This window comes from Thermobia domestica, chromosome 8 (assembly GCF_964235325.1).
Source record: "Thermobia domestica chromosome 8, izTheDome1.hap1.1, whole genome shotgun sequence".
NCBI lineage: Eukaryota > Metazoa > Arthropoda > Insecta > Zygentoma > Lepismatidae > Thermobia > Thermobia domestica.
The window spans coordinates 56,494,829-56,508,946 of record NC_137461.1 but is presented as its reverse complement, the minus strand read 5'-3'; the positions used below and the strand labels follow the sequence as shown (position 1 = coordinate 56,508,946).

The window sequence follows — 14,118 nt, the reverse complement described above, 5'->3', positions numbered from 1 at the left end:
CTCGCGTTCTTAAAAATTTCCCACTTTAGCAGAGTTGGTAATTCTCGAGATTTCTGTCGATTTAATGTTTTTTGCTTCTAATTTATTTATTTTAAGCTAATATCTAACACAAATATTAAAAACGGGTTTGTTATTAACCTGTCCTGCTGGGGAAACCTTCCGAAATTTCGAACATATAAAGAAAATGGAGATATTTTCAAAAAACTTCAGAATAAAGAGACGCGTCATTTATTTTGCTCATGGTAGTACAGCTCCTATTAAAATAACATTGAAAAAAAAAAAAATTGTTTCCAATGCAAACGGCTACAATATAATACATCATATATGATATAAATACATCATAATCTTCATACCGTAAGACTTACAAGGTTATTACCTATCAATACGTAAAAGTTCTAGTTAAACATATAGTTAGAGATTCATACGGTATTTACATACGCATGCATATGTAGCCCAATATTCCCACTTTTCATGATTCAACATCTTGACACTTCGTTCTCAAACTTATACACATTAAAAACCTATAAGGAACACTTCATGTACAGACTAAACAAAAATCGAAATATGTCAGGTGCATATTATTTTAAGGTATCTTATTACAGTAACCATACTGAAATACTGAAAAAGTACAGATAGAAAGAAAAAAAAAATATATATATATATATATAAATGTTGAAGTAGTGACTACTTTAGCTGTGATTACATTTTCTGCCCCGAAACATGCTTCATTGGATAAAGAATCTACACTATTATTTTAGTTAGAATAGCTATGAAATTCTAACTAAAGAACTATCATTTTGACTCAAGACAAAGCACACGTAAAAAGGAATACTATATTTTGGAGTGAAAATATGATTCCTCAACAATAAGTATACAATATCCAAATTTTTATGTATTTCTATAACTAATTTCTGCTGCAAGAAGCGAAAATGCATTCCAGTATTTGAAGCAATTAAAGACAAGACATTAGTTTACTGTTGATTTTTGCTATATATTCTCAGTAAGAAATAATACATGTACAGCAAAACAATTACGAAAATACGCATCACAATCAACATATAATAACTCATAATATCGGTTAAATGTGCATTTAATATGCGTATATGTAACTTGAAAGAAATAATTAATCTAGTTTTACTAAAACAGGAAAGAAAACAACTAAATACAATCTAGAACAATTAAAGCTTACTTTTTTTTTTAAGATGATGTGAGGATTTCTTATAAATGGTAAGCCTATTCTTTCATTATGACTCGAAAAGATGAATATAGACTTATTTTTATCAACTTGAATCACACATATATATATATACACACACACATACAATGATAACGAAAATAATAACGTTTATACAACGATATAATATCACCTTTAAACTTATGTCAAAATGCCCTTTCTCTTAATCTAAACTTATTGCACTTAAAAGTAACTTCCTAGCTAGTTTTTTTCTTCCTATATTATTTCACTGGCATTAAATTCTTGCTACTCAAATGTTATACTTTCCATTTCGCCAAATATTATATTTCTTGATTTCCTAACTTAATAATAGCCTACAATAAATACATCTCTATTGATAATCCAAACTCAAAAATATTATGCCCTTTGGTTAATTAATATGAATACTACGTCAAGCATATAACGCGAAGAGAAGCTAAACTTGGTCGTCAGCAGTGGTTCTTCTCATCTAAAAAGCTCTTAAAGAATAAACGAATTGATTTTGACACATAGAAAATTATTTTATGACTGTCAATTCACAGTATCATATCATCATTACTAGTATTATTTTCCCATTCCAGTATCTTATCGGTTTATTCAATCAAATAATTACTTCCATATCTTGTATGGAATGCTTAGTTTACATTTCAAAATCATGGAAATCTTGATATCTTGTCTTAATCTTCGGTCAGATACTGAATTAATTACCTTAATGAAGACATCATTTGGACTTCAACATTTATTTCCTGGGATAATAAGAATTTAGGAAATAGCCTTAACATTTACAATATTAATAAGTGCTACACCAGCGACGTTCTCGATAGTGAACAAATTAAGTGAAACACTTACGAATTATACTCTTGAACATCTGTAAATAAATCAAAGAATATTACACTTATGCAGCACTGGATACTTCAAGAGATCCCTCGTGGCTAAGTGGTTACCGTACGCGCCTTTGGCGTAGGACAGCCGAGTTCAATTCTCGGCGTGAATTCATGTGGTTCGGATCTCACGTTAAGCTGTTGGTCCATGTTTTATATAGTCTCGCTGTTGAAAGGGACGCTAAACTCAAAAACAAATCAAATGGATACTTAAGATCAATACAGCTCTTTAAATATATATATATATGAAGTTGATATTTGGCATGAAAATATCATTTTACTTCAACCATACTCTTTAGGAGCCAACCTGTCTATGACTTTAACCTACATAGAAACATTTTTTTAAAGTATTTCACTTATGTAATATCCTGTCCTTCTACCTTCTGTGACGTAAAGTCTTCTATATGCATATTGGTGGTATCTGAAAAACAAAGATATTTTATCAGGCCATGATTTACAAAATTACCATTAATATATTAAATTTAATCAAACCAATCTCTTTACATCTTCTCTTTTGGAAATAATTTCTTCAGTATTTTTGACTATATTCGACAGACTTATTCGTGAAGTAAGGATGAAGTTTAATGTAGGAAAAGTAATGAGAAATGAAAATATTTAGTTTACCACCACTATGAGATACGAATCCTCTTGAGTGTTGTGTTTAAGACGACTTCATAAAGAAAATCACCGTTAAATATTCAATTTTGCCAACCACTGTATCAATTTTTATTGTGTAAATTGTAGTTATCCAACACAACATGAGAAGTTCTGAAGTCGACTTATATGAAAACATATCCAGAATTGAATAGAACATAAATATTGCTGTTGGATAATCCGATTTTCAGAATAAAAATAAGCATAACGGTAGCATAATGATTGATTAACTTCACATTATCAAGTAATCTTCAAGCAACACTCATAAAACTCTACATGTTTTAATAGAGCTTACCTTTAAAAAAAATTACTTAACTCCCCACGCCCTTTAAACTTCATCCTTATTTTGGAAACAAAGGAATCAAATATTAAAGAAGAAAAAAAACTGTACACACACAAAGACTATAGTAAAGATGCTTTCATTATCTTCTCAATAAGTTTAACCATCATACATAACAAAGAATACTGTCAACGTCACACAGTAAAGTACATAACAATAATCAGAAAAAAGATTCAAACATGTTGATTATGAAACACTATATTTACATCTTTACACCTCACTTGTGACCTAACTCCATTGTTATTTTACGCAGTGTTTAAGTATACTAAGATCCATATTCACAACATCTAGTCTTTTCCTTTATCAGTTTCTTATAGTATGCTTCTTTCGACAAGTGGGACAACAAGATATCATACTCGTTCAACATTTTTCCTTATGAAAGACAATAAATTTTGATCTAGTCTTCCTCCCCCACACCAAAAAAAAGTGACCTGGATGGCATAGAAGAGTAAGAATTACAAGTTATTCTGTACAGTCCGCGGCAAAAACCTGCAACATGAGCATGTAAGTTTATTGTGAAACGACGAAGTCTTTTGTTCCAAAATAAATGTGCAGGGGAGGACGCCGAGGTTTCTCCTAGCGTGATTCGTGCCACTCAGACGTTATGTCGATTCCCTGCGCTGTTAGGCGTAGTTTTACAATAAACTTACATGCTCATGTTGCAGGTTTTTGCTGCGGACTGTACAATCGATCAGAAACATGTATATTTACACCTTCTTATATGCTGTAAAAAACTGCTGGAGCTGTTTCTAACTAAAAAATTCAATGTACCAATCTCTCTATGTTCAATGAACACTTACCTTTACATTTCGAGTCATTACGAATCTCTTCCTGAGAAAGAACAAATCAATAATAATAATAATATTATATATAAAAAAGAATTTTATAATATATAATTATTATGACGAGTAAATCATATATTTAAAAAGCCTAAACGGCAATTATTTTACGAACTATATATAAAACACTAGTTTGTATGAGGTGAAACTTAGTGTGTATATATTTCTGAAGAAAGAAAAAACGCGAAAAAAATATAAATGTGAGATTGAATGAATAATATAGTAATCTTTATTATGAACCAATTTTTAGAACATTTATTTTATTTTGTGCAATAGACTTATAGAAGTGCATTTAGTTTTCATTTTTGCATTTTCTTTCATTTTACATAACAATAACTCTTTGTTAACGCTTGAACCTCATCCGTGGGAACCGGAGCGATAACATACTCTCATACATTTTGCTTATACGTCATGATAATGCTTCAGCCAATGATCATACACGTGCAGACTAGGGTTTCGAGATTATTTTTTACGCCTGAGATCTAGACCCGTAGGCAGTGCTTCGTCTGAGAAGCAAGACGAACGACGCATATTGCTGAAGATGGCAGCCAATTAGTTAGACCTACATAAAAACTATTCAATTATTTAGTCTACATTCTTTTTTTACCCTCTAAATATAATAAGTATGTAGATTACGATTATCAAAGATATAAATACAGTGACTTAAACCGTATGCGTATTTAATTCAGAATATTTCCTCGGTGCTCGTTATGTGCACACTAGGTTTCATATTATGTTATTTTTAAAATGAAGTCAAATTGCTGAAGTTATTGCTTTCAATATAACTCTTCATACTGTGGTTTATTGCGGTTGTTTGGAACAAAACTTCGTTTTGTTTGGATCACATAACAATTTGCATTGTAACAGCATTTGTGTGCGGATAGCTTTATATGCATTCAGGTTGCTATTGGCGAAGCTCTCAGTGCACAGATGCTGAATGGATCTCAAGTTCGATTCCCGAGCTTGTTTGTTTCTTTTGCCATCCGCAGTAATCATAATATTACTAGGGGTGAAAAATTGAAAAGTACCGCTTAAGTACCATTTCAAAAATAATATTCATGATGTAAAGAGAATAAAAATGTTATATAAAACAGGAAATAATATGAATATACAATCCAACAAATTTGGAACGTCTGAAAAAGAAACTCCAAGTAAAATTTTGGTGCGATCAATTTATATATATATATATATATAAAGGAAAAAAAAATATTGAATCTTGTGTGAGCTGTCGATGAGTAGCAGGAAATTTAATAACTAATACTAACGTCATATGGCGGTGTAACGAAATCACCTTTCTCCATCATGTGCACGTAACAGGAGACTTGTGTACTACATTTTAATAGTTTCTAATGCATTTTCAACATAAGTTCTTTCATTTTATCCTTGTTTACAATCTTTTAACCATTTTTATGTCTCATTTCCATCTTTCGGGGGGTAAATCCAAATTCAACCCGCAACTTGGGGAAGGTATATGTATGTATATGTATGTATGTAAAATGATCGAAAATGACCGATATTAGTGTTGAATCCATAGTTTTCGGAGTCGCTAAGATGAACGGTGACACTTTCGATGCCGTTTAAATCCAAATTCAGCCCCCATTTGTGCTCTATGTTCAAAAGGAAACGTATTCTCCCCGTGAGAAGAACGGATATTCTGCTAGTAGTTTTTAAATAAATTAGATACGAATGAACTAACTTATGTTTAATTATATAATAAAACAAGTGTTTTATTACTTTTATTTATGTGTTTGAGTGTTTATATAACGAATTCCCTCACCTCCAACTTAAACGAATCCCCAAATTTGGCACCTTGTGAATAAATGAAGTGAAATTTCAATATTGATTATACAGGGTGTCTACTAAAATTCCAAAATTAAATTCCGTGACTTTTTCGTGAGCTTTTCTTTACCAAGCCATAAAATTTCGTTACATTCAACAAACAATAACAGTAACTATATTCTTCAGCGCTTATCTTTATCTTATTTCTACTTTCAAAGGTTGTTTCTTGAAGCGATAAAAGGTTGGTATCTTCTCATAGTTGAATAAACTGGTTAGATGCGTACGTGGTTTCGGCGATGCGATGCGACTTGCATCGCCACTGCTCAATCATGCCAGTTGAAGGACAGTCTCAAGAGCGAATTTAAATGTGAATTAGCACTTATAAGTACACATCGGTCAATTTGACCGATAGGCATTTTTACGTTCTGATATTGGCAACACTGGTTCATTTTGGCGCTCGTCGTTCACAATACCCTCCTGGCTCTCCCGCCCCTATCACCACGCAGAATATCGCAAAACAATACTTCTCCCCAGATTGAATGCGTGCCTGATGATCGATTCCAGAAAAGGAAAACATGTGAGAAATGTCCACCAAGAAATGATAGAAAATGCATCAAGATAGCACAAATGCATCAAGTGCAACCTCGCAAAATATGGATAATGTGATAGAAGAGTATGTACAGACTGTGCTGAAGAATGTGTGTGAGTGTGAGCAAAGAAACTGAGGGAGTTTGTGAACTTTACTTTACACCAGTATATAATATATCAATGTTTGATAATTTTCAATAACAAGTTCTTGCTTTTGTAAAAGTTTCAAAATTGCAATACATTTATTATCAGACATGTCTAATAATCTTTGTTTGTTACTTTAAATGTTCTTTAATCTTTTTATTGCTTTACGATGTTTTTAAATAGTAAAATAGGTAAAAAAAAAAAAAAAAAAAAAAAAAAAAAAAAAAAAAAAATTAAAAATGCATACACGGTCAAAATGACCGCATGTGTACCTTTACGTTATAATGAACATGTGTTCCTATAAGTGTTAGGCCGAATTTTCATGCATGCGATAGAAGCGTGCTTTGCTTGCGATTTGGTAGCGTCTAAAGCCGACAACAGACATTTTTCGTAGTGAATTTTGACGTTTTATACAATAAAACTTTCCAGTCTGTACTTATATTCGTACAGATTAAAAGAAAAAAAAAAAAAAAAAAAAAAAATCGTGACAAGCTAAATTTTGTGACTTTTTCTTGACTTTCATGGCCGTTTTCTGATTTCGTGACTTCTTCATGACTTTCGTGACCGATAGACACCCTGTTATAGAAATTAACTTCCTTTCCCCCTTTTAGGAGCGGAATTTTTGAAAACGATGAAACACGTATTCCAAATTTCACATTTTCAACTTAAGCGAATCCTCACACTGGACACTTTTTTCAATAAATAAAGAAAAGGAAATTTGGATATTACTGAAATGAACCCCTTTCCTCTCTTAAAAGCGGTATTTTTGAGAAGACTGAAATATATGTTCCATTATTTTTACTTAAGAGTTTATACCCCGAATTTTACGTCTCCAAGTTAAGTGAATCCCTACAATTCGGCACTTGGTGAATAAAGGTAAACTTCAATATTATTCTTCAATATTATTGAAATTGACTCTTTGATACCTTAGGAGCGGAATTTTTAGAAACGTTAAAACACAAGTTCCTTTATTTTTAATAAAGAGGTTAAGTAACAAGTTTCATCTGTAACTTTTGGGATTCGTGAAATACACCATTCTTGGCAGAAAAAACTGAACCCTCCTTGGGATATACATTTTCAAACTTCTGTCCTTATATCTTGCTTCCTGAACAAAAGGAGCATTGAGTACAAATTTCACGTTTCTACCTAGTGTGGGTTGAGCGATGATGAGTGTCTTCTACTCTTTTTTATATGAGTGTAGATTAACAGAATTACCTTTTAACGCATGCTGTTTTCTTCCTTATTCTTTTTAAGGATTAATTTTGAGTTCACTAATGTCTGAAAGCTTCTTCAGCAACTCATGATATTACACAAAAAGCAATTCGTGTTTCTTCTAAAACCGTAAGCCGCTGATGAAGATTTCAGAAATCAGTGAAATGGAAACTGATTCTAAAAAGAAAGAAAGAAAAATGTGCACTAAAAGGTAATTCTGTTAATTTTATTATATACAGTAGGACGTCGATAATCCGAACCAGGGTGCGAAATCCTGGGGGGGACGGGGGGAATTTCCCCCCCACCAAAAGTTTTATGCTTCCATTTCTCTCCCACCAAAATCTGTAGGGGGGGACACCTTAATATGAAAATATAAGTAAAACGAAAATTTTCACACAATTTTGAATGCATGCCAGCTAAAAAAAGTGTTTTAGTTATAACGATACTAAGACCTTTATCCTCTGGCGTAGACTTGGAGTCATCCAAAAGAAAATAAAAGTTCATTAGCTCTCTTCATGTACAATGTTTGTCCGATGCCGACGACCGGTCGGATGAGAGCCGATGAGGATGATTGCGTCTATTATAGAACTTTTTTCTTTGTTTTGCTAAACCAGTTACTATTTATACAGTACTTACTATTCTATTACTATAATGTTTAATCGAGTTCAAGGGCGACATTTACGCTTGCTGTGTTACATTGTTCTGGTTTTGCTGTAAAACTGGTTACTGTATTTGAGTTATAATAACCCCCATCTTCCTTTTGAAATACTGAGAATTTGAAATCATCTGGTCAAATCTCCGATCCTCCTTTTGAAATTATCTGCTGAACTCCCGTTTCATGCTCTCTCGGAATCATGTTTTAATTGACATTGATCAAAAGGCACAGTGGACACAGGCCACAATAATAGACTTTATTCCCAATAAACAGGGTTGTAGTGCCAAAGTTATCTGTGCTGGAGCGCTTGTTTACAGAAAAGAGAACAAGAAATATAGACCCTAATTAAAGCATAGACCCAAAGCTGAAATCAAATTATGAATGTTTATTTTAATATTATATAGTGAAACAGTACATAAGAGAAACAGCCGTACCATAGCACAATGCTTTCCTTATTCGGTACTGGAGAGTCTCTCCTATCTCAAAACATGTGCCAGTAACTAGCGTATTCACAATAGATTCATTAAAAATTATTACAGAACGATTTATATTTCAGTAATGCAGTGTGTTATTGGTTTGGACTGATTTGTGTTTAGTGTCTCTCTCCAGCACCCAAGCTGAATGGGACAGCACCTAATGTTTAAAGTGGTTTCAGAACTACTACTCAATTTGGGATACGGACAAAATCTCGCGGCCGAAACATCTCCGGCCAAAACCTCGCGGGAAAAAATCTCGCCGGGCCAAAACCTCGCGTTGCCAAAACCTCGCCGCCCAAACTCTCGCCGGGCCAAAACATCGCGTGGCCAAAACCTCGCCGCGAATGAAACTTTTCCTTAAAAATTACCCAATGAGTTTCTTAATATGCAATTCCACATTACAAATAATAATAATAATAATAATAATAATAATAATAATAATAATAATAATAATAATAATAATAATAATAATATACAAAACATCGTGTGCGTGGGCTTTCTCAGGTTATTCCCGTTTCCTCCTACTTTCTTTATTCGATCATTTCCTTCATCCTGGTCATCTACGTCTCCTTTAACCTACAGGACATAATCAAGGGACGTCGTAAAAACTCATATATTATTTCATACTTTCATAAATATTATTAAATTTTTTTTAACATTTTAAGTTCTTGGACGTTCCAAAGTTCACGAAACAAACCCCGTTAGTTGTCATTACTTTCCTTATGCAGTCTTTCTTTCCCTATAACCAGTTTAAAAACATCCTGTCGCTCTACCTTCACATTGAAATCCTATAATACAGAAATAGAATTTTCATATGGTATCGCGGGACTTGGTCAAATACCCGTGATACTTCTTCTGAAACAGCGTCTTTTATACCGTCATCCTTATCATCCGTTGGAACATTTACATTTTGGTCAGGCGAGATTTTGGGTATGGCAATATTTTGGGGCGCGAGGTTTTGGCCCGGCGAGATTTGGGCCCGCGAGGTTTTGGGTGGCGAGGTTTTGGCCAGACGAGGTTTTGGCCCCGCGAGATTTTGGCCCGCGATGTTTTGGGCGGCGAGGTTTTGGCCAGGCGAGATTTTGTCCCGTGAGGTTTTGGGCGGCGAGGTTTTAGCCAGGCGAGGTTTCGGCCCAGCGAGATTTTGGCCGCGAGGTTTTGGCCAGGCGAGGTTTTGGTCCGCGAGGTTGTCGCCGCGAGATTCTGGCCGCGAGGTTTTGTACCCAAACCCTCAATTTACATTCGAGATCTTTGAGTTTTACGTCCCACGGTTATGCCGGCTATACTAAAGGAGACGGTGATGATGAAAAATGAATGAAATGGTGGAATGAAGTGGGTGGAAACGAGAGAACCCCGAGGAAACCTACGCACACTGTGTTTATCCACCACAAAGTTCACTTGGCGGGAGCTGGTATCGAACCCAGGACTCCACGCAACTGAGGTATTTTCTTGGTCATTTTCAAAAATCCGAACTACCTGTGGTCTCAATTAGTTTGAATTTTCGACTTCCTACTGTAATTATATACGTATGCGTACAAACAATTTTATAGAGAAAAATTGACTTAAGTACGGTTTTATTTGACGTAGATAAAATATATTCCTCAATTTTAGTATTGTGCTTTCTATACGGTAAGTATGTATTTTTGTTGGTAACTACATTACTATGCAATGAAGACCTATCTCCCCTCCAGATCAAGAAAAGTTCTACATTTATATCAGTTTGTTTTCTATTCATTCGTTCCGTATATAATTATGTTTCAGGTCATAAATAAACATACGAAACTATAGTCTAGTCGCTATTCCTCGTACTTCTAAACAGTGCACAACAAAATATTTGTATCCTGCTATTTGAAATCTTGATTATGTTTCACTCCCACGCTCACACAGAGAAAGGAGCAAATAATCCACGTAATTTTCCAAGGTATCTGGGACATGCAGAAAATTGTGACAGAAGATTGGTAGTGATTTTTAAAATTATTATTTTCTTTCTTAAAATCTCATAAGCACCTAATGATTATAGCGGTCAATACATTTCACACACAAGTGTTTCATTAGTACGTAAAAACATTCCGTGTTTCTTCCACCATAGTCTTGCAGAACAATGAGTTAGTCATCAATCCAACTTAAAAGAGAACGCACACCTCCACAATTGAAATGAAGCCAAAGGAAATCAATTATATGGATGTTTACATGTCTTATTAAGTACACATCACTGCAGTATTTTACATATTATATATATATAGGGTGTTTCAAAACAACACCGACAACGTTTGGAAGGTGATTCCTGACACTAAGATAAGACAAAAAGTATAGACCAACCTGGGTGCACAAATGTTTCCTTTCGGAGTTATAAGCTGTCGAAAACATGAAAAAATGAACTTTAAACGTTCATAGCTCCAAATCTATGGGATTTACGGCGGAGGGTCAAGACTTCACTTAGGAACTAGTATGTGCTGTACTAGTTTTTAAGTGAAGTCTTGACCCGACTACGGTAGGTCCCATAGATTTGGAGCTATGGACGTTTAAAGTTCATTCTTTCATGTTTTTGGCAGCCTATAACCCCGAAAGGAAGCACTTGTGGACCCAGGTTGGTCTATACTTTTTGTCGTATCTTGGTGTCAGGAATCACCTCCCAAATGTTGTCGGTGTTGTTTTAATTTTTTATGTTTTAATTTTTATGGCTGTTTTAAAGTAAAATTATCCTTTTAGTGACGAACACATTTGTTTAAGAGTAAAAATGTCCGAAACGTTGTTTTGTTTGTGGTAGTTTAGAAGACGGACAGACAATACACGTAATGGCTGTTTTCTGTACGTCACTGGTTTAATGATATATTTCCCAGGTGCCAGATTAAGTGAGAGAGAACTGATAAATGGACACTACAATCACCTCACCTCAACTTTATGAACTTTGTTACATGTGAGATTTTGAAACCTTGGATGTTTACTGTGAAGATTCGGGACATGTTATGTTCAGAGGAGAAAAATCTCTGTAAAAGTTGTTCTGAATTCTCACATGTTGAACATAATTCAATGAAACATTGAGGAACCTGGAAAGAACTCACCAACACATGAACTTCTACATTACGGTAATGTAACGTAAAATGAGGAATGAAAACTATAATTTGCTTACCTAGATGCAGGATTTCTTTTTTCTTTCTTTCTTTTCTTTTTTTTTTAAATAAAAAAAAAAAGATATCTCTGTTGCTTTGCTGTAACCATCTCCTGTTTTTGCTTAATCCAAAAAATATTCACCTGATATCTTGGAGAAACTGCTAGCTTTGATCTAAATTTTATTATCTAATATCGTGAAATTTAATTGTTGAACACGTAGGATCACAGTGCATCAGTAAAAATTACAGAAACTATACAGATACCTATATACTAACTATGTACATGAAATCCAAAACACATACACTAGTATGATGCAGTCAACGTTTGAGCTGACTATATCTACATAAGCAATTTATAGTTTTTCACCCATATCGAATAAAATGAACTTACTATGTGCATTATTCATCGGCTTTCGAATAAGTACCAGATTTGAAATGAAACCTTTAACGTCCTACGGTTGTCCTTTAAGCTAAAGGAGACGGATGGTTACTGAGAGTAAGTGATTATGAAATTACTGATGGGATGAAAATTATTGATGGGTGGGAGGAAATGGAGATCCCGAGAAAGAATAATACACGACGTCCACCTCAAACTCATATGGAATCGAATCAGAAACCCCTTGCACCAGAGGTACGCGCTCTACCACTGAACCAGCGTGTTACCTACGTACCGGACTTATAGCAGCCTACAGAATGTTTAGTATTTATTTCTCCATGGATTAAGAAAACAATTCTTTCATATTTCCCAAGAGCAAAAATATAGTAAAGAAATTAAGCATTGGAAACTGAAGTTGGAACCTTCTGATTACAATGAAAACTGTACAATATTCAAAACACTAATATTTACACACAAGAAGTACTATGATATAATAACTTACCCATATTATTTGGTTCCACCGTCACCGCCGTACCTTCTGTTGTAGTTCCAGGTTTAAGATATGGCGGAACAGCACTATCAAGTTCTGGACTAACATCCTTCGTTTCCACACTTACAATTGACACTTCAGTACCCTACAAAAAAACATGAGAAACTTTAAGAAAACTTACATTCTTATTTATAACACGCCTAAACTAACCCTAATTGAACATTTCTAACGCAGTAGACTGCTTGTCAATATTTGCTATTATTTTTCACAACAATTTTCGTTTTGAAACTTCATACACAAATGTGTTGTTCAGTACCGTAATTTCTGAGTTCATTGATTTATTTTTTCATTATATTGTTTGTTTTAATATAGAATGACTAACCAATCTGCAGTTAATTAAATAAATAAATCTGTGGATCTTTTTCTCCCTATACAAAATTTCTTATTGTACATAAGAGACAAAGGCTAAATTTATTTTTGTATTTTATCTTTCGAATAGCATGTGCTTGTCAAGTATCGACATTTATTTATTTAATTAATTAATTAATCTAAGAGTTAACTGAAAATAAATAAAGAAAAAAACTACGTTGCAGTAGAATATGCTATATCATAAAGTCTACCTGATATTAGCAGTACTTTTCTTTCTGGTGGTACGCAGTACCAGTACTACGAGGGAGGATCAGAAACTAAGGTTACAAGGCCGATATTTCTGGAGTTTCGTCTGTTATAGAGGAAAGAGTGGTAATTTTAATACATGGAGTTGGCAACTGTGCAGAGTTTCAGCCATCTGCCACTTGAAACCCTGAATCGATTACAGAAAATCGCTTGTTGCTAACTATTATAATTTTAGATCTATGAGGACAAATGATGAAACCGGAAATGGTTAATTTGAACCACTTCTGATTTGTTTAGAGGGCTAACAGAGGAGATGTAACCTCTTCTTGGCACGCAGGATCTATTTCAAAGAAAGAAAAAAAACGCATCTCGACATCTTTTACCGTTTCTTTCTATGGAAATTAGTATTGAAACCGGAAACGTTGGTATATTTCAACCACTTCCGGTTTTCGTAGAGTGTTGCGGGTTGTCACGATATATTGTCTTGAGAAACCTGAATTAACTGCAGAAAACACTTGTCATTATCTATTGCCATTTTTGTTCTATTGCGATAAATGTTGAAACCAGAAATGTTTTATATGAACCACTTTCGGTTTGAGTAAAGGGTTAATCGAGATAGAATTCATTCTTTTGGACGCTGACTCGATTGAAAAAAAAAAAATCTCGATGTCTCTTACCGTTTCTGCTCTGAAAATCAGTATTGAAACCCAAAGTAATAGTAAAATTTCAATCACTTTCGGTTTCGG

General features: G+C 33.9%; 1 protein-coding gene across 3 annotated transcripts in view; it reads right to left on the bottom strand.

Moving 5' to 3' along the window:
* Positions 1 to 670: 670 nt before the first annotated feature.
* The window catches only part of LOC145692913 (uncharacterized), a 69,667-nt gene continuing 56,219 nt past the window's right edge, over positions 671 to 14,118 (bottom strand). For all 3 annotated transcript variants that reach the window (XM_081768467.1, XM_081768468.1, XM_081768469.1), the window contains 2 exons: positions 12,770 to 12,902; positions 671 to 2,515 (listed from right to left, as the gene is read on the bottom strand). In XM_081768467.1, the coding sequence (XP_081624593.1) occupies positions 2,451 to 2,515; positions 12,770 to 12,902 (198 nt within the window). In that variant the 3' untranslated portion in view covers positions 671 to 2,450. The remainder of the gene's footprint in view (positions 2,516 to 12,769; positions 12,903 to 14,118) is intronic.